The following is a 22,808-nucleotide window of genomic DNA, read 5'->3' on the forward strand; positions in this document are numbered from 1 at the left end:
TGATTAATCTGGAAATTAATGGGTATACCTTCTACTCTGCATGGCTTTGGTAAATCCACACCTAGAGTACTGTGCACAGTTCTTAAGGACTTGAATTAGAAAGGATAAAAGCTGGTTGATGTGGGTGTTGTAAATGGTCCGCCAAGATAATACAAGAATTAGAACGAGTGAAGATTAAATTGTACACATTTACAACCTGGAAAATAGAGCAAACAGTAAAGTTATGTGTTATGGAGTTGAACTATCAGAGGTAAAGTAAAGTAGAGAGCATCACTGGAAAGGAGTGACCAGTACAATGGAAGCAGCATATTTGATGATAAAGGGAGGCAAGCTCAGGTCTGACAATGGCAATATCAGAGGATGTCTTACACTGGGTAGTGAACAGTGCCACAACAGGCAAGTTGTAAAGGAACTGCATCCTACAAAACAGGGAAGACAGAACAGAGTGCGGGGGGGTGGATCATTTGGACAAGGGATTGCTGACTTTGGAGGGAATTTAGTTGGGTTATATGTTATTCCATTTCTGTGTTCATATGTTTTCTTCATTTTGGTCTGTTATTACATAATTTAGTTTGTTGCTATAAATACATGGGTACACTGAAGTTTTGGCTGTTCAGTTTTTATACTGTTCCATTTCCCAGGAAGAATATAATTGGACAGTCTGTAGCTCTGTACACTCCTGTATCATTTTTGTATACAAGAAAACATAAGAAGTGGTGTATTGGTTTGACATATTATCATCAGATAAATAAGACACATTAGTTTCATAGATTTATATCACATCATATGCCACCACCTTTAGAACTAATTTTTATTCCATGCCAAATAGAGTAGCACCCTTACCAACTTCATGGTAAACTTAGACTATTGGATAGGAACCCTAAAATTCTCCCTCAGCCTCTTTCTCTTGTATTCCCCTCCTTGAGGGTGATAAGAACTTTAGAACAGTTTTTTTTTGGCTAGGCTTGTAATGGTCTACAGACTGTTTGTGTAGTACTTGTGTATGAGTCAACAAAGGTCTTTGAACTGCTAATTAAGTTTTTCAGAAGGGCCCATGCTAGTGTTTAGGATCTGTAATGGCTGAATCCCTAGAGGTCTACACATACATATCTTGTTACACCGGTGTTTTGTACACTTTAGTGATGGTGAGCTAGATTAGTTTCAGATTTACAACCAATATGACAACATAAACTACTGCAGTGTAGTGAGCTGGATATCAAATTTAGATCCATCCACATGCTCTATCCATGCTTGCTTCCAGTACTGCAATTGTAAGCAGCTTGCATGCATATCAGACTTTAGCCTTAAATGCTTTTTGAGCATTATATTTTTTGTCTTGCTGCCATTTGCCAAGTAAAAATTAGCAGCAGCGTGTTACTACCAAACTTGCTATGTTAAAAATAACTTTGTCTTTAAAGCAAGTCTTGTACAGTATTGTGTGAAAATAAGCAATGCATTTATTTGCTATGCAAAACTATGTTGAAAGAAAGGTGAAGTCAGCTTTTTAAATCAAACTGCTACTGACAGAAAACTGCAGTTAATTTGCAAAAATGGTCTCTACTTTCATCTTGGAATTAATTTATTGGCTGCATAAAGTAAAGCTCTGGAGCATTTGATATGATTTTTTTATTCATTGCTGTGTTAATAAATGGCAGTAAATTGTATTCCTGAGTACCTTGGTTCCTATACTAAATTTTGATTTTGTGTTTCAGTATGCAACGGCAGCTTTCCAAAAATGTGAAACCCGTACCTGGAGGTGGCAGAGCAAAACCGACTCCAAAACCAAGACCAAAAATACCACAATGTCGTGCACTTTATGCATATGATGCACAAGACACCGATGAGCTAAGTTTTAATGCTAATGACCTCATTGAGATTATAAAGGAAGGTGAGTGTCAGTGCTGTATGAGAAGGAAGTGTTTGTGGTCACTAAAGTCTTGATGTCTTTTCTATGAATTGATTATTGGATACATTTAAGTAATAGAAAATATAAATACATACACATATTTCAGGCTTGGGTATTAATGCCCTTCTAGCCTGCCAATGTACCAAGACACTTGTTCCCATAATAAGTGTCCGTACTGTTCTTAAAAATATCTAAACTAGTACTTGCTTTAATGTCATTTGGTAGTCTGTTTCATGCATCAGCTGCTCTGCGGTAGGGTTGTCGCCTCACAGCAAGAGGTTCTCCAGTTCGATTCTCAGCTGGAGTGCCTTCTGTGCGGAGTCTGCATGTCCTCCCTGCATTCATGTAGGTTTTCTCTGGGTACTCTGGTTTCCTCCCACATTGCAAAGACATGCATCTGGAGCATTTCTCCTTGATCCTCCACTGAAAATTGGCTTCGTTCCAAGTCGGACTTTCCCAGTAAACAAATGTTAAATAAATAAAATAAGCAAATAAATAAAACCAATTAATATACTTATCATTCCTATAGAATCTTCTACATTGGTTTTCTGATGACTCTCTAGTACTTTTTGATAACCCCAAGCATTCCCAAAGATAGTTGTCTCCTAAATGCCCTAACTACCTGAATAAGATATCTTGGGTATCTGTAACAGACACTGTACAAGTTTAGATATTTACATCTTTCATAATAACTTACATTTTCACATTCATGGATGCCCTTAATATATTTCCGCTGTACTATTAACAGTTTACTAATGCTTGTTTCTATATAAGGCTTCCATATTGTTGTTCCATACTCAAGTTTGGGTCTGATATAACTAACAAAATGACATCATTTCTGATTTCCTAGACTTTATAAATCTTTTATACAAACTATAGTTCTGTAACTATCATTAACCAATTGGTTGATCTCAAAAATGGGTCTACCCCTATACCCAGGTCCTTAAATGAATCTACAGTTTCAATCACTGTGTGCTGCATTAAATATTCACCTTTCAATTTATGTCTCCCACATCTTATATGCTTAGTTTTTGATGTGTTTATTAGCATATTATTCTCCTGTGCCCAAATAGTCACTTTCTTTTGTAGACATGTCTTATCTGTAACGCATGTAATCAGTTTATCCATTTTCAGGTCATCTGCATATAGACTATAGAGCATGTCAGATGAAAGAGTTAGGTCTGATAGATATAATCTAAACAAGTAAGGGCCTAGGACAGAGCCCTGTGGGTAAACTTGGATTGCTCTGTGAGCTACTTACCCTTGCAGGGCAAGCATTTCCTGGATAACTGGGCATTTGGGGCCAGACAGAAAGCCCTTCTACTGAAACACTGTTGTCAGTTGTGCCATTTAGAACTATTTTTTTCATTTGACAGTGCTGAGGGAGACAGAATGAGACATCATGTGATTAACAATCTTGTAAACCTGGTATTTGTCATGCACTTGGTCTTCCTCCTGAGTTGTGGAAGGGGAGTCTGACATTGGAATAAAAGGCACCTGTGTGAAATGCAGATTTTTTGCACATACAGTTGAGTGTCCCTTTCATCATTCACAATCCCTGTAGAGGGGGAAGTCTCCTTCTCCCAACAGGTGCAGTAACCTTAGAGTTGATATTTAATTCCAGTGGTGTAAGAGCACTCCTGGAAGGGTGGAGTTTTTGCACCCTATAAAAACAAAACATTTAGTGAATTCCATTTGGAATGGTTTAATCCATTTAAATAAGATTTACAAGAGCAGCTGTATGACAATTCCATGTGCTGAGGCTATAGTAGGACAGAAAACGCACAGCTTTTATCAGGGTGCAAGTTACCTGTGGTGCGTAATATCAAGATGGCAGTTATATAACTGGAACCTCGAGAACAGTGATAGTTCAAAGTAGTAATTCGGCAGTTCATCAGATAAAGAAAATGTGTCCTCTCTTTCAGTAAGAAGTCTGCTGTCAGATGTCTGTAATTTTTTTTTAATTTACATTGATTACTTGACTTACAGAAAATAGTGTGATGACTTGAAGTCTAAAAGTGTACTAGTTAGGACATGCAGTGACATCTGATTTCCTTAAAGGTTATTGCCTGCAAACTTCCATTCAGTCATTTATACTGCTCCACTTACCCCATTTGTGGTTGCAGGGGAAGCTAGAACCTATCCTGATGATTAATAGGCACAAGAATGAAACCAGTCTCAAAGGGAATGATAGTCAGCCACAGGACATGTATATGTTTGATTTTTTTTTCTTTTGTTTACGAGGAAAGTCCAACTGGGCAGAAGTCCCTTTTTATTGGAGGCCAGGGGTGAAAAGGTAAACAGATAAAGAACAACTGAAACAAACAGATTTTTAAACAAAGCTACTGACTTACTATATAAGCATACACAATTAGACACATCAGTGTAACAACACAGTACTGTATATAATAGATTACAGTTGATTTAATCTTAAAACACACACACACACACACACACACTACACAGTGGCACATTTGATCAAACACTCATTTGATCTAACAAACAAATGACTGAATCTCTGAAAAAACACAAGATAAGCCAGACTGTCAAGTACCCAGCGTGCTATTCAAACACCAAAGTGTTCAAATAAACTGTACCAGCAGCAAATGACTGAATCTCGTTTAATCGAAACTATGTTAGCCTGAAGAAAATGACTGTTGGTTTGGCTTTCTGGCATGGTAAGTGTAAAGCAATTAAGTGTTGATCAGTATTGGTTCCTTGCTGTTGGCTACTATTATTTTTTAGAAGTTGGAGTATGTGCACCAGCAGTGATTCAGTATGAATCAGATGTGTATTCTCTTTCCACCGTGATCATAAGACTATGGAGTTAGTATATTTAAGTTGGGGGTGCAGTTTTACTAGCTCTCCTTCAGAAAAAGTTTTTGGAGATATAGTTAGTGTATGTGGCATTTTCCACTAAATGAGTTTCAGTGTTTTGTAGTTTTCAGGAAATGTGGATTAGATCAAATATGCCACTGTTTTTAGACCAAATGTGTAGATCAAATAAACTATTAGCATATAATTATATGCAGGATAACTCAGCAGAAGAAAAAAACTTGTTTGATGCTACCAGATCATTTGAAACAACTGAATTTTTAAAACAATGTTAATTATTGCTATGTATTGTAGACATAGCAGTTTAACAAGTGTACAGAATTATTACAGACAATTATATACAGGATAACACTTCAGAGTAGAACTTCATTGATACTACCAGCACTGAGTATGTCTAAGGAGTTTTCACAGTTATTGAAACCAGGCAGTATTACATTATGCAATTATAGATGTAGCATTTGTAATACGGAGTACGTAGCTGCAGCATCTGTATGCAGTGCAGTAGGTATTACATGTAGGTTAAGAAATGCTAGCTATGGTATCTTTCATAAGAAGTGTAACTGTAACATTTCCTACAATTCAAAAGCTAGTAAGACTTAAGACAGGAGACAACATAGAGCAGGGGTTATAGTACCAATAACAAAAGCATGAGTATTAGTTGTTGATAAAGGGGGAAAGCGTTAGTCAAACAGGGTATCAAAGCAGTAGACAAGAAGAGATAGGAAGGAGAAATGAAGAGAACATAGAGTAGAGAAGAAGAGAGAGTAGGGAGGATAAGTGAAGAGATCATAGAGTAGAGAAGAAGAGAGAGTAGGGAGGATAAGTGAAGAGATCATAGAGTAGAAGAAAGAGAGAGAGTAGGGAGGAGAAGAGATGACAGAGGGGAGAAATGAGTAGGAATGAGCCAGTAATGATGTACTGAGAAAATAGTACATTTGTTAGAACTGGATATTGTTGGTGAGCAGTGGGCTAAATGAAGAAAGAGTTAGGAAGGGTAAGGGTCCTAATGTATGACTGAGGTCATGCAGATGTGTTTGTGTGTGAGTGGAATGGTGTTACTATTACCTAAAGAATTTACCCTGGAGTTGAGAAGGAGCATACAAGGTTAACTGTAAAGTTGGTCTTATTAATAGGACAACTGCATTCCAAGGCTTGGAATCACGGACTGAGTAGAGGGAATTACTTGCTGAGTTTTGTGGCCACTGAATATTAATGACTGATTTATGTTTTCACTACAGTTTCTGGTGTTGTGTGTGTCTGAGGATGATGATCAAAGCCAAGCATTGCTGGGGCTTATAGGTTATTATATGGATAGTGATAGATTGTGAGTAGATGAAACAGACAATGGGGTAATTCTAATACACTACATTGTTTTTGTGTGATACAGTGATGGGTTCTCTTATGGTTGACAAGGTGGCAAGTTTAGTTATTTTCTTGCAGTGTTCTTACTTTAAAGATGAGAGATATGCTATGGCAAGGGTTTGATTTATGTTAGCAGTGAGTTCGTTTTTGGCTCTGTATAAGGTTTGCATTTTTTTTATTTTTTTTTTAAATCACATTCTTTATATGTAGGTCAAATCCGAGGTTTGTTTGTTGCCATTCCTTGTAGTTTTATATGTGGAACTACCTATATGGGTGTGTTGAAGATATTAGAAAAGTTCTCTCTGCTCTGGTTGAGAGATGTTTGAAAGAACGGAAATACTGTTTTGGGAGGATTCAAAAGAAGCTATGCATTGCTCAGTCAGATTTCACTTCAAGTGAAAGATTCATGGGTTATATGTTGAAGTACTGGAAGATAGTCAGTGGAACAAATAGTGGTGGAATCATCAGCATATTGTATTAGTGAGACATGTTAAAGCCGTGTGGAGACTGTTAGTGAAGTTTTTAAATATGAGAGGTCCTAGAATATAACCTTGGATTACTCCTGTGGAGAGAGGCAAGAAGGGAGAGAATGAGGTTTGCCACTGGACTGATAATCTGACAGTTTTGAAACTATTTTTTTAAGAGAGCAAGAATAGTTGCTGGAATAATTTATGATGACAGTGTTGAAGGCTTTGGACAGATCTAGGAACATCGTAGCACCAAGTTGACAGCTATTTTTGGCTTGGTTAATGGCATTTGTTTGGTTGGGTTGGGCAGTTCTAGGACTACTGTGACCTGAGTGGAAGCTTTGATGTGAGGGGATGAGTTGCTGATTGCTAAGGAGATACTGAGATAGTTATGTATGAATGCATTTTTTTCATAATTTTTGATAATGACAATGATATACCAGTGGGGCTAAAGTTTGATAGTTCAGAGGAGCTGCCTCCTTTTTGAAGAAGAATGTTGCGGGATTTTTTCCAAAGGAAAGGAATGAGGGAAGGACTTTTGAATGGACCTTTAGATTAGTATTGACACTGTATAGGCTTGAGGGGGCTGCAGTTATTTTTAAGTATTTAGCAGGGCTGGCATCTGCTACTAGTGTTGTAGATTTTAGTTTTTGAAGATATTTTTAGTAGTTTCTGTAGGAGCAAGTTGAAAAAAGGAACTCTTGTTTATACCCTATGGAGGGGTGATGGTGTCATTGGTAGAGTGGTTTTTGATTTAAGTTGGTTATACTTTTAATGAAATCTGAGTTAGGTTTTTGGGCAGTGTAAAGTAAGGAAGTATTGGGTGAAGGGGTTGGGCTATTCATTACAGCCTGGGTTTAATAGCTTGAATACAGCAGACCAGAAAAATCTGAGTTGGTTCTATTATTATCTTGTAGATCGTAGTAGTACAATATCTCATCTTTATCAGATTTTTAGATTGATTATGGAGGTGTTTATACTGCTGGAGGTTTTGTATCATTTTGTATTTGGCCCAGTTTTTTTCAGGTTTTGTCTCTGTTTTGCATAACTTGTCTGTCTGGCTCTGGGGTAAACATGGCAGGGTTGCTTTTGCCTCTCTTCTTTCTTGTCAGAGCTATTCCTTTAAGTGTACTAACAGAATTTTGTTAAAATAAGGTACTGTGTCATCTAATGTCAGTTGTTTCAGATCATTCCAAGTGTAGGACTGTAGTGTGATGATAAATACTTAAGAGTTAAAACAGGATGATTTACGAGAATATTTGTAGATGTGTTGTTTAGGCGTGATATTGCACTGCCTGTTGGCATATGTAGATTATGGCTTAGAGAATCAGGCAATGTTCTATGTGATCTAAAGTTGTAAGGGATAGTGACCATAATCCAATTGGCATTTTTATTTTATCTGGTTAATGAGGTAATATGTTGTAAGAAGCCATAGATGTTTATAGTAGAGGATGAGAATCATGTGTTAAGAGTGTTCCAGTCAATATTAACATCTCCCATGATTGTTTATGGGGAATGGTATTGATGAGCCAAGATAGGATATAGGATGTTTATTCATAGTTTTATGTGAATTTAAGTTTACGAAAGGCCATGAGTAGTTCAGTATTATCGAAAGGTGGAATAGTCTGTGGATGATTAATACTGTAGGGGTATAGTAATGCTGCTACTCCTGTTTTGGGTAAAACAGTTAGTCCTAATGATATTGTATCCTGAAGGAAGAATTTTATTGTTTTTTATGCATAGTTTTAACCAGGTGTTTGGAATAATGAGGATATCATGGTTATGGTGAAGTATCCAGGCATGAAGTTCAGTTGTTTTATTGCAGATGCTATGGTGGTTCATGTTGATAGTTAGGTTTTTGCTTTTATTAGTAGTAATATGGGTGATAATGTTGAGTTTAGAGGAAGAGGGGGTAGAGATGATTGAGTACTGAGGTTGTCCTGGGTTGGGATAGAATTCCCTCAGTGGTGTAATGTCTGGACTATTATTAGAGTAGTGACTTGGGAGTGGATGCAAATTTTATTTTTGGTTTCAATTTTACTTTGTGTTCAGTGTGGTAAAGTTTTTATATTTGAAACATTGATGTTAGAAGTGTAATACAGATTTGGAGCTAGATAGGAGGTTGGAGGATTAATGTGGGTTAGTTAGATTTAAGGGTGAGAGGATATAATCAAGTGGGGTGAGTGTGTGGTAGGAGGTTGAAAAGGGTGGAACAAGTGTTAATGTGGTTAGAGATAATTGAAGGATCATTGTGATGGAGCTGAGTGAGCTCATTGGAGAATAAGAGTAAAAGCAGGTGTGTGTGAAAGAGTGATAGTGCAAAAGAGTAGGAATGTGGAGAGAATGTTTTGCAGTACATCTGTAGGCTAAAGTGGGATACTGGGAGAAAAAAGGAGTTACTTAAGAGATGTTAAATATTTTGTAAAAAGTAGATATACTTGCAATTGAAAAGCAGTGGTCTATTTAGCTGTATGTAATTCTTGTCCAATATTTTATATCGGAAAAACCGGGCGGCGTCTCACTCAAAGAATATATGAACATGAATATGCCATAAAGAAAATTAATTTAAATAAAGCTTTGGCTAAACATGTCAGTGAGTTTACTAGCCATCAATTTCTTTTTATGGCTGTAGACCACACCACATAAGCATAATGGAAAAGGAAGCATGGGGGGCATATCTAGAACTCAAAGAACTAAAATGGCAAATTAGAGTTCAAGCTGATAAGTGGCCAGGAATTAATGAACGCACTTCTATAGCACCTGTATTAAAATTAAAAGCATTACAAAGAAAGAAAATTGTTTAATGGCATGCATTTTAAGTTATTTATGTGCAATGTATAATTGTTCAGTTTTTTACATGTTATTATAATGTTTATTTATTTGCAAACACTTACATTTTTCTTGTTTAAAATCATTTTGATGCAACATTATTTCAGTTCTTACATTTTTCACATTGTTATATGTAAAAAAGAATTTTATGCCATTTTAAACAATTCTAAGTTTTAAAAGTTTTAAATATTTTAAATGCCAATTCAGTATTTTTTAAAAAATGTATGTTGCTGCAGTATTTCAAGTTTTTTGTGAGCAAATCCACATATTGGGTTAATAATATGTATTTAGATAGACTCAAATGGTAGTATGTATGTATATGCTAATTTATGTTAATGAGAGTCCAATGGGAAATAAAGTGGCGATATAAAAGGAAATGATGCAACATATTTTAAATGTCTGAGGAAGTTTAACAGATATTTAAACAAAAGCGCTAACATTGTTTTGTCATTAAAGTATCTATTTTTTACCATTCAAGTTCATGTTTTATAGCTGAAGGGACGGGGTGCATTGGCATTTATTGGATTTAGTTTGTTGTTTTCGTTTATCAGAAAAAGTGGCCAGGATGGAGGTGGAGTATTTTGTATGCTTCAGGCTGAGTTAAGCCTACTGGAGATTTGGGGGATGAATCGATGGATGAGATGACATAGGTGTAGGAGTTAGGGTGATAGCTAATATTGTATGCCAGTTTTCTTTAGAGTAGTGAGAGGAGGGGATATGAAGCTTACATGTGATTGGGCGGAGTAACTTTGAGTATAAATGTAGAGTAACAGAGTGGTGAGAATTGGGGGTAGGTTAGGGGAGGAAAGTGAGAGCATAGTGGATCTCACATCCACCTCACTTACAGCCTCATCAAAATTTATCAAGTTTTCATAAATGTTTATTTTTGTTTTTAGATGGACACAAGCCATGTAGTCTGTGCTGGGAAGATCAGTGCAGCAGGAGAAAATTACTTTATCTGTGTTGTCAGGATTAGTTGCCATTGTCTTCACAGAAAAAAACAGAGGAAATATCTTAATGTCTGAGACACTTATATCTGTATCAAGTAACTGGCAAGAGACAGTTGCACTAATCACTTTCTAAAACCATCAAATACTGTAGTTTAAATTTAAATTGATGGGGGGTGAAGCTAAGTCTATGGGTAGGTAGTGGTGTTACTCCAAATTAACTTATGACTATTTAATAAAACTAACATGACAATTTAAAGGACTAACATGGAAGTAATGGATCAGCCATATCAAATTACATAAAAGGGAAAAAAACATCAGGGATATCACCAGCCAAGTCTGTTAATTATTTCAATTGTTAATTTTGAAACTACATAAAAGGTCAGAATATTGGCTATAGTTATGAAGATATGCAGAGCACAGTCATAAAACAGTGCATATCTCTTTTTAGAGTTTTTCTTCCTGGGCCTTTTTTTAAAAATGGGTTCCTACCCAGTCAGTAATGAAATGTCAATAAATAAATCTCAGCAAAAATTTAACTTGCACTGGAGTCCTGAGGTAAGTGTTCAGTGTAGTTATTGCAAACAACTTGGCCACGGCATGAAGCACTTACAGAAATGTGTTGTATCAGCCTTAGGCCTAGGTCCTTTAGCTTATTATGTTCTCTGTTCTGAGAAGGATAGTCCTTTGTTTTTAGAGGGAACCTGTGAGTGAAGATGAGAAAAAATGAGAGTAAGTTGAAAAGGAAAGATGTAGAAACAAATAAGTATGTAAACTGGTGTTATAAGAAAGACAGGCAAGATGAAGACTTACTGCTATTGGTAACATGAACGAATAAAGAGAAGCACTGTGGAAACTGTTTGAGTGTAATAGATAAGATAGTCTAGCCACTTCCCAATCTGCAACCATTCGTTGCTCTCAGGAATACTATGAATTACCACATGGAAAACAGGAGGTCACTATTTATGGAGGAAGATTGTCATAAACAATTATATTAATCTAACACCCTATCAGAACTATGAAAGATAGCTTTAATCAGAGATATGTGTAGATTCAATTAAACAGATATGTGTAGATTCAGTCAACAGTCTAATCAAATTAATTAGTATTTTTGAACTTAGATTATCTTAAAACAGTGATATGTGATATATTCAGCAGGAGACGCTTGATATTAATTGAATGTATGATTGCATGTGTGCCAATACTTTTAATAGACATATAACACTTAGTGTCTTGCAGATTTTGTATTGTTCAAATGTAAGATGAAGTAAACACAGCTGCCAGGGACAAAGGAGGCTGCAATTGCCACTATATAAGTAGCCTAGCATGCAAACAACCATATTATTAAAGCAGAGTAACTCTGTGTACTTTTCCAACAGTTTTTTTCCTTCTGATATATAGAAAACATCCAACATGTTATAAAGCAGCAATACCTATCCTGATGACAATGGCTGAAGGTTAACATCCTCACTAATTTGGGGACTTCCAAGATAGCTGCAAAGTGATCCATTACTTAATTTCAGCTCTCGCAGTGTGAAAATAAAAGAGGAAAAGGGGCCAGTAACTCTGCTAGATTTAGTAATTCAGTTATTGGCTAGTAAGTACACTGCCTGGATGCCAGTGATGAAGAAACTTGAAGATCCTAAATGAAAATTAACTATAAAAGCTGAAGAGAAAACACTGAGAAGAATGATGTATATGTTCAGTAAAAAGCATTTCAAGTGACAGCTTTGGTGCAATACATGGCTTCCAGTAAACTAGAGAAAAAAATAAACCAAATGTGCTTAGAGATTATTAAAATAAACAAAACACTGAAGGAGTATATCAACTCCAATAAAAAAAAAAAAAAGGCTAGAAAAAAATGGAAGAAGCTTTAACAGCTGTTCAGATGAACTGATAAAACTGCCAAAATCAAAGGTCAAAATTAAGAAAAGAGTCACTGAATACAAGACTGCTCAAGGACTGCTGGTTCAAAAATGGAGGACAAAGAACACAAGGAAAACATGTGATTTTCTGCTGTACCAGAGAAACTGGGAGGAACAGACTATATTAATTTTATCAAAGCACAAATAAGTAACTGGACTTGTATTCTACAGCAGGATTAGTTAATTGAATGAGCACATTGTGTGTATGTGCCAAACCTGACCATGAGAAATCAGCCAAGACCTGTATTAATAAAGTGGCTGTAATACCAGCAGAAATAATTGATCCTGGCAACATTGTGCAGCAGGACAACATATTAAAAACTGGAAATAGTAGTGTTTGTGGAAAATGATTATCCACTGTACACCAGGAAGAAGAGAAGCAAATTTATCCCAGCAATCAGGGAATGTCAAGAAGCAGGTGTGATATTCAAGCTGTTTTATCCAGCTGTCTTCAAAATATTTTTTCCTGGGGGATCAATGTCATTCTTTGATGCAGAACAGGCTAAAGAGGAAATACAAAAGTCTGTCCAGCAAAAAGTTGTCCAACGAACAGAAGGAGACTCTGCTACTCGTTCTTCTGATAAAGCTCATAGAGAGACTTCACCAGTGGAACCTTTTTCCAGTGTTCTAAAGGAAAATATTTGAGAGAGAAAAAAAACACGAGTTTACTAGACTCAGAAGTTCCTTGGACTTGAACTGGACTCTGGAGTTTTGTGACTAAGATGAACAGGAAGAACACTAGCAACACTGAAATTAATGAGTAAATATGAGATTATAAAGCACTGATCACATTTGTGAAGTATGTCTTTGTAAGAAAAGTGGAAAGATTTGACTTATTGACTTTATACTTGTGGGTGACTTAAAAGCATATACCCCACTTCAAGTCTTTAATGTTCTGAAGGTTATTAAAAAGGAAAGGTGGGAAAAGTAACTGTAAGTAAAACATTTTTTGTTCTTGACAGTATTTGTGTAAAACATTTCATATGATATAAATTGTGTGTTATACAATAAAGCATTTTAAGATATTTTCTATGTGATAGAGAAACTAAAGTAAGAAAATGTCTTTTCTCTTTTTTAACTTTAAGAAATGTAGGCATTGCAATGTAAAAAAGAAGAAAGGCTGAACAAAGGTATGTTTAAGTTAAAATACTGTAATCTTGGGTTATTGAGATGGACTATAGGGTTTAAAAGTGCACAGATTGTAATATATGTAGAGATGGTATGTTTTCTCCTACTTTTGCATAGATGAATGTCTGGATTGACCGCCTTGCCTTAATCTAATAAGTCAGGAACAAACCACTCGCTGACAAACAGGATAAATGCCCAGTGCTCCAGATAAACTTGAATAATGTTAATGAAACCAAAAAGAGCAACTAGGCTGATGCAGAGTCACAAGTATAAATGAAAAGGCAAAATCTTCAGGTTAAAATCCAACTTTAATTCCACTGCAGGTCAGATAAGCGCTTTCACTCATTCATTTGAGCTTCATCAGATCATGTAACAAAGACCTTGAAGTACATAGGCTACATTTATACAGTTAAAACATCTCCTAATGGCCTATCAAAAGCTGCTTCTTGTTTACGTATTCATGAGTTAATCTAAGCTTAAAGATATATGCACATATAAACATGCTGAAATGTATAAAATAACAAAGTAGACATAAAAAATATATAAAAACTCTCCATGAACACTCAAGATGCTCTAATAAATATGTATATATAAAATATATATGTCAAAAGAAATATAATTCAAGGGGTAAAAACATATATATTTCATCATTTATTATAAAATCTACAAACATTCTCTGTTTGTTTAACATGGGTTTAATAGAGGCTCTCTCATTGAGACCTAAACCCCTATCTGCTCTCAATCTAACTATCCACATACTCTCCTTGCTCTCAGTATGGTTCCTGATATCACCTCCTCGTATACTGGGTTTAATATTCTCAAGAGCTCTAAATAAAAAATAATGTTCAGGACCTGCTTGGGCTACATGCTTAGCTAAGGCATTGTGAGGTGAAGCCTTCCTAATGTGGTAAAGATGTTCTCTTATCCTGTCTTTAAAACGACGATTGGTTTTGCCAACATAAAATGCATCACATATTTGGCACACTGCCAAATAAACTATATGAGTAGTATCACAGGTAGCTACAGCACGTATGCTGAAGTTAGTGTGCATGTCAGGATGTTCAAAAAATGGGCTAGGGTCAAGAGAATTACAATAATTACAGCGTCCACATGGTTTTGTGTGTTCAAGAGGCTTTGACCGTTCATCCCTTTTTGAATAGCATAGCATTCTCCTTAAATTCAATTCATTCCTATATAAAAAAGAGGGTTTGGTCCCCACAAGTTTGCCAATGGTGTCATCAGTACAGAGAATAGGCCAGTGTTTCGTAATGATATTCTTGATTGCTGGACAATCAGTACTATATGGTAAAGAAACCCTTACATGAGTTGATCTATCATCTCTACCATTGTCTATTGTAGTGGATCCACCAGTGATAACTGGTCCAAAATAAGGGGCTGCTCTGTTCAGTCTAAGTTTATTGACATGAAGAAACACTGGCAAAATATAAGTAGAAAAAACTGAGAACGCAACTCAGACACACTGATAAATGGTGAAAATCTTCTTCTTTATTGCATTCTGGTACCTCGGCCTTCGCCTTCTCAAGGAATACATTCTCCAACAGAAGAGAAGCAAGATAATTAGAGATCACAGAGATTTTAATTTAGGACAAGTCTTCGTTTGGCCTAAAAATGGACATTATAGTGCTACCATTAAACCTAATGACTCTACTAGTGTTAGACAACTGAGTTCCGAAACTAGCACTGGTTCTGAAAATGCTAATGTTGTTAATAATGCTTGTGAAGCTGTGGATATTACTAACTGTGTACATAACAATGTATCGCCTAGTAATAGGGTACAAAATATAGCTAACATTAATAACATTACTACTTCCAATGATACTGATGATGTAATTACTATTTTACATAGTGAGAGTGGATCTAGCTCTATTAATACAAATACTAAAGAAGTTAGTCAGCCTATTACTGTGAATAATATTGCAGACAGAACTAACTTATATCCTGCAGTACATGTTGTGAAGGGACCAATTAATAAGAGGTTGTCAGTAGATGATGGCATAGTGAGATCTAAGTTACCTCACAAAGTACATACCACCACCACTACAGGAGTAGTAAGTGAGCTCCCTTTTCCCCTCCCAGTCCGAAAGGACAAGAATATAACAAAGGGACGCTCTATGAGCAGGGGGAGACAGAAACGCAAATTATCAGAAGAGTATGTACCACATCAGACAATAAAGAAGATGTGGAAGAACAAAATAAATTAGATACAGCTGAAATTTTGATACCAGCAGATTCTATGGTACATAACATCTCAGGATATTTGTTGACTGAATGTGATGAGAAATTATTAAGTAAAGGCCTAAACTTTATACCAAGTGCACACAGTAACTTTACGGACACTGTAGTAGACAACTTTTCTGTCGAAACCTTATGCTTAAACTGCTATTTCATGATAAAACTGATAGTGAATTGACAGACAATAACGTTACTAGACCACCAAAGTTTAAGAAGCTTAGCAACTTTGTTCCACCTAATCATCCGTTAGTTGAGGCATATTTGAAACTAACTGAGGATGATTTGTATGAATATTTTTCTCTAAAGAAATATAGGAAGAATGGTAATTTGACTAGAGGGGAGCAGACTAGCTTATTTAAACTCCAGTCATTACAGTCCATAACCATCAAACCAGCTGATAAAGGCGGTCGGATAGTAGTGATGGACACTAGCAAATATCATGATGCTATGATTAAACTCTTGGAAGATGATTTCTATTTACAAGTTAATGAACAAATAGTGCGAGCCACTATTAGTCACGTAAACAATATGTTATTAGATATGTTGAAAGGTGATATCTTGGATCAAGAATTGTTTGACTATCTCTTTGTTAAGAATCCACTTGTACCAACAATACATGGGTTACCTAAAATTCACAAAGACTCCATTGACCCACCAATGAGACCCATAGTGTCTGGTCAGGGTTGGATCACTGAAAACCTTTCTGTCTATGTTGAGAAACATTTGCGACCTATATTGAATAAGAACAAAGTTGTACTGAAAGATTCCAAACAGTTTTTAACAGATTTGTATGACTGTTTAGGTGGCATTTGTGACGTTGATAATTTGATTTTTGTAACGTTTGACATCAAGTCCTTGTTTACTGTGTTACCAAATAACATAGGCCTGATTTATATCACTGAATATCTACTCTTACATAGCGAATATACATCAGTTAAAGTAGACCTCATTGTACATTTCCTTGAACTCATTTTGAACAACAATCTTTTCACCTATGACAACAAGTTCTACCAACAGCGAGGTGGCGTAGCCATGGGCACACCTTGTGCCAACAGCTATGCAAACATGTTTTTGGCATTTTGGGAATTTGAGAGTCTCTTTAATTTAGAAATGTTTAAACAACATGTAACTTTTTATAGACGTTTCGTGGATGATGTTTTTGTTTTATGGAGAGGCAGCGTTGATGATTTGTTTGTGTTCCATACTACATTGAACAACCTCACTGGCTATTTAACCTTTAGTATGAATCACTCTAGAGAGAAGATAGAATTTCTTGACTTGTATATAGAAAAATTAGCATGTGGTTTGATTAATACAGGTGTCTATAGGAAACCTTGCTATTTTAATACTCTATTACAGCGTGATAGTATGCACCCACAGCATATTTTTAAAAACATCATTAGAGGCCAGGGGATGAGAACCTCTAGGCTAAATGCCACAGAAGAAGGCTTCCTAATGGAAGTGAGTGACCTCAAGACAAGGCTAGAAGAATGGGGGTATAGCTCACAAGAGATTGAGTCCAACCTCTTGGATGTCAATAAACTTAGACTGAACAGAGCAGCCCCTTATTTTGGACCAGTTATCACTGGTGGATCCACTACAACAGACAATGGTAGAGATGATAGATCAACTCATGTAAGGGTTTCTTTACCATATAGTACTGATTGTCCAGCAATCAAGAATATCATTACGAAACACTGGCCTATTCTCTGTACTGATGACACCATTGGCAAACTTATGGGGACCAAACCCTCTTTTTTATATAGGAATAAATTGAATTTAAGGAGAATGATATGCTATTCAAAAAGGGATGAACGGTCAAAGCCTCTTGAACACACAAAACCATGTGGACGCTGTAATTATTGTAATTCTCTTGACCCTAGCCCATTTTTTGAACATCCTGACATGCACACTAACTTCAGCATACGTGCTGTAGCTACCTGTGATACTACTCATATAGTTTATTTGGCAGTGTGCCAAATATGTGATGCATTTTATGTTGGCAAAACCAATCGTCATTTTAAAGACAGGATAAGAGAACATCTTTACCACATTAGGAAGGCTTCACCTCACAATGCCTTAGCTAAGCACGTAGCCCAAGCAGGTCCTGAACATTATTTTTTATTTAGAGCTCTTGAGAATATTAAACCCAGTATACGAGGAGGTGATATCAGGAACCATACTGAGAGCAAGGAGAGTATGTGGATAGTTAGATTGAGAGCAGATAGGGGTTTAGGTCTCAATGAGAGAGCCTCTATTAAACCCATGTTAAACAAATGGAGGAATGTTTGTAGATTTTATAATAAATGATGAAATATATATGTTTTTACCCCTTGAAATATATTTCTTTTGACATATATATTTTTATATATACATATTTATTAGAGCATCTTGAGTGTTCATGGAGAGTTTTTATATGTTTTTTATGTCTACTTTGTTATTTTATACATTTCAGCATGTTTATATGTGCATATATCTTTAAGCTTAGATTAACTCATGAATACGTAAACAAGAAGCAGCTTTTGATAGGCCATTAGGAGATGTTTTAACTGTATAAATGTAGCCTATGTACTTCAAGGTCTTTGTTACATGATCTGATGAAGCTCAAATGAATGAGTGAAAGCGCTTATCTGACCTGCAGTGGAATTAAAGTTGGATTTTAACCTGAAGATTTTGCCTTTTCATTTATACTTGTGACTCTGCATCAGCCTAGTTGCTCTTTTTGGTTTCATTAACATTAATCTAATAAGTATTTTTGTGTAAGCACGTAAATAAGAAAACACTGAATGTGATGAAGAGTTTTCCTTTAGTAAATAAATGTTCAGTTTGAGAAGTATGTAGCTGAAGGCAAATGTACATTTTATTTTTAGGTTCCCATAGAGACAAGTTGACTGATAAGCAATAAAAGCCGAAAGGCTAAAAGTTAGTTTTCTGAAAACACAGTGTTTTTTACATCTGGGAGAGAAATAAAGACAAGACAAGAAAAGACAGCAATTAGTGTAATTAAGAACACCGGATGTAACATGTGTCTTAGCACAGATAACCTTAATTTTATGTTAGGTTATGCCTGTGGGTGCAGCTGTTGATTTGGGATACTTTTTCCTACCTGGAGGGTTAAACTTCATTATTTGAAAATCTGCATAGTTTTGTGTGTTGTTTTAAGTTAATTTGTAGGGGTGTTCTGGGTTTTTTTGAGGGTTTTCATTAAAACAAAATGTCTTGCAGAATGTGACATAGGTTCACATGGAGATTACAACAAACAGCTGTATTAAGGGTTCAACCTGTCAAACATTAGTGGGTGCATGTAATACAAAAGTTGGAAATAGACATTTAAAAAATCTCTCATATATAATAGGTAGGAATAATAATGTCTTATCATAATGGCTACACTAAACATATTATTTTGAAAGGTAAATAGTCTCACAGGTGTAGACAAAAAGGAAATAGTATTGAATTATATTTAGAAATGCAGAGTGAAAACTAGCAATGGTACATAAGACAGACTTGGAAATAAATGAGAATGTGAATTTGATAAAGAAGGGATTTTTGGAGGGATATTTGGCAGAGTTTCAGGGACAAAGGAAATGGGGAATACTTATATGAATTGTTAGGGGAGCTACAGCAGTGGTAGAAGAGGGAAAAAAAGATAAGGGTAGATTTGTGGTCAGAAGGAGCTACTGGCAAGGGAGGAGGATTATGCTAACATGCATTTATATTCCACCTAAAAAGTGCTATTATGGAGCTTAAGAACGTTTTGAGAGAAATAACAGTCTTGCAGATGGGGATTGGAATTTGATTTGCTACAGTGAGGCTGTATCTTGGGGACCTAGAAGGGAAAATATAACAAAAGATGGTAGATTTCCGAAGAAATTTATGGAATATTTGTTAAGGAAGACTTGAATTCAGTAGTAGGAACACTGAGAGAAGTTATATATTATTTGCCATGGTACGATAACTGGGCTAGACTAGATAGAAATTATATTTCTCAGAAACGTGTATTTAATTGAAAGCTTTCACACACATCCAATAACTATTTCAGATCTTGCATCAGTAACAACTAAGATAAAAGTGCACGATAATGAAGTAAAAATGAGACACTGGCACTTCCCCACCTACATGTTGAAAAGAAATTTATGGAATGGGTAGGGGAAATTGTCTGAGAATTATTTGGGAAGATAGAAATTTCTGTATAAGTTGTAGCTAGTGAGTTGGATAAAATGAAAGTGGAGTTTATGAATAGGGTAGAAATAAAAGAAAAAGATGTGTTTAGAGGGTCTGACAAAGGTTAAAATATTGCACGATAAGGAGACTCTTACAAAACAAGAGGCACAATTGCAGCGTGCTAAAGAGAAAATAAGGGAATATCTAGATAATATGCATGAGTTTAGAAAGATTGTTGTTAAGCAACTGTTTTTCCGTGATCACTCCAGAGCACAAAAACTTTTAGCACAATGACTTAGGCAAAAAAAAAATGGAAAGGGTTGTTGCCAAACTTTGGGAGCCTCTAACAAGAAAAATAACCAGAGATTCTATAGAGGCAATAGAGGTGTTTCAGAAATGTTAAGACAATTTGTATAAAGCAGAGAAATGTGGAAATCAACAAAAAGTACAAATGGAAATATTTATGAAGACTTAATATGCCAAGGTAAGAGGTGGATGAGGCTCAACAATTAACAGCAAGGGTAGGAAGAGATGAGATAAAAATGGTGACATGCAATCAATGTGCAGGAAAGTCTTAAGGAAGATTGTATTTTTGTGGAAGTTTGAAAGCTAGGAGGGAAGTAAATGATAAAGATCTAGAAGGTTTTGTTTAATAGTATTTTGTCTCATTAACACCTGTGTGGTATGGAATGTTGCACCTCTTACATGCTCACATCCTTGCATTCTAGAGCATTTTCTGAAAAACAAAAAAAAAATTAAAAGGCATACAATAATCAATGGGACATCCTATCTTAGTGTCATTTTTATTAACAAATCTTGCTCTTTATAAAGTCCGACTCAGAAAAGGTCTGGACACCATAAGGAGCTATGGGTGTTAGCTGGAAGTATACAAAAAGATGCTATAGGCTTGAATGAGTTAAAAGGAGGGGACGCACCAGCATCCTGGAAGAAAGCTGTGGTGGCTGTAATACCTACAGACAGTAAAGACCCATCAGACCCAGCTTCATGTACACCCATTTCAGTTTAAACCATTATTATAAAGTGTTTTAATAGCTAAAAGAATGGCAAAGGTGTTGCCAAAATTGATAGATATGGATCAATATGATTTTGTGGAGTGGAGGCAAAGATTTGACAACATTACTAGAGCAATGATGATCCATAGTAATGCACAGTGTAAGAAAGTACTGCTGCCATTGTGAGTCTTGATGCAGAGAAAGCATTTGACAGAGTAAGCAGAGATTTTATGAGCAAGGCAATAGAAGCATTTGCATTCCTTAATACAATAATAAGTTTAATTCGGAGAATATGTGAAGAATCATAGGCAAAAATTAAAATGGTAGGGATTCTTTCTGACAAGTTTTGTCTGAAAAGAGGAACTAGGCGGGGCTCTCCTCTTTTCCCTTTGCTGTTTCCTTTACATTAAGAGCCATTGGCAAAGAAAATAAGGAACTCAGAAATTCAAGGATATAATTGGTATGGTAATCAAGAAAAGCTGGCTTTATTTGCAGACAATATTATTTTGTACCTGATAAAACCAGAAAAGGACATTTCTATGTTGTGGAAAATCTTGAGACACTTTCATGTCATTTTTGGGATATAAAATTAATGAAGATAAAAACAAGTGCTATGTACTCAGTAATGGTAGATATGTTTTGTCCTATTTTCATCTGGTTCAACTGTTGGGACTGTGATCTAACTCAAATCCAGTCTTGTCATATTTAAACTTTGGATCCAGGGCTCTGACTTCTGTCCTACCCATAATTCCCTCTCCTTCCTCAGAGTACTTCAGATCGAATTTGCCTAACTTAAGGTTATATGCCAATTAAAGACTATGTTCACTCCAAAAGGTGGTCCCTATGGAAAAAAAAAAAGGAACCAAACTGTTGATGTTTACATTAGCAAGACTCCCTTAGAGTACCATCCAGTCATTAAGTTACAGGAGGTGTCAGTTTGGAAGGGGGAAGGAGGGAGGAATGTTGAACTAGACAGAAACAGGACAACAGGGACCTATCATTATGGTGAATACATAACTTTTGTATCCAGTGTTACCCATTTTCCTCTGATTCAACTGTTGGGCCAGATTCCCTAGCTACCAATTCACCTGGGTGGCACTAAGGAAGGATATTATTGAGAATGGCAGAGCCAAAAGAGGTGCAAGATCTGGATTATACATCCATCTTAATAATGAGACACACAGGTATGGGTGGTAGACCAGGTGGCAACAACACAAATGTCATCACTTAGAAGGCTATATTGAAAAAACAGTGAAAATTGCTACTGCTCTTTTCAAATTAGCTGTCTGTTTCTTGGTTAATGATAAACTCAGTTTGCCTTAAACAAATGGAATACAATTTGAGGACCATCTTAAAAGAGTGACATTGGAAACGCCACATCCTAGTTCAACTTTGGATAATGCAACAAGCAATTGATCCAACTTCCTGAAATCTTTAGTTCTATGTAGGTAGAACCTAAGTTGTCTGTGAACATCAAGCAAATGCACTGTATATTCTCCCGTATTTAAAAACTTTGGAAAGGAAACTGGTAGATTAATTGACTGGTTTATTTTGGATTCTGATGCCACCTTCAGAATAAAAAGGGATTCAGTTTTAGAAAAAAACTGTCTTTATGAAAAACAAATGTGATGGTTGCATGAAAGGGCTTGCGTTCTAAAATTCTCTTTGCATAAGTAATTGATACCAAAAAGATCACCTTCCATGCTAAAAACTTTGCAGAATTTGCTGTTTCAAAAGGAGGTTGTGAAAGGGTTGGGAAGCATCATTGTAATATCGCGTGGAGAAATGTGGGTCCGTTATAGGGAGTTAAAGAAGGAAAGCCCCTCTAAGAAAAGCCTTAGAGACCTTTAAAGAGCTATAGGAGTCTCATTGTGCCCTATGTTAAAATTAGAAATGGCTGTACTTTTATAATGGAAAAGCTAGAATTGTTTTGGAAGAATTCCAACAAAAACTGTAAAAAGGAAGGAGTGCATAAAAATGGT

At 35.9% G+C, this 22,808-nt stretch overlaps 1 protein-coding gene across 1 annotated transcript in view; it reads left to right on the forward strand.

The window, feature by feature from the left end:
• LOC122808363 (unconventional myosin-Ie-like) overlaps positions 1-22,808 on the forward strand; it is a gene marked incomplete in the record, with an annotated part of 1,223,059 nt that overhangs the window by 1,135,217 nt on the left and 65,034 nt on the right. The window contains 1 exon segment of the mRNA XM_044079330.1: positions 1,713-1,888. Coding sequence (XP_043935265.1) covers positions 1,713-1,888 — 176 coding nt within the window.

Source organism: Protopterus annectens, chromosome 8.part0 (genome assembly GCF_019279795.1).
Source record: "Protopterus annectens isolate FY-2018-M chromosome 8.part0, PAN1.0, whole genome shotgun sequence".
Taxonomy (NCBI): domain Eukaryota; kingdom Metazoa; phylum Chordata; order Ceratodontiformes; family Protopteridae; genus Protopterus; species Protopterus annectens.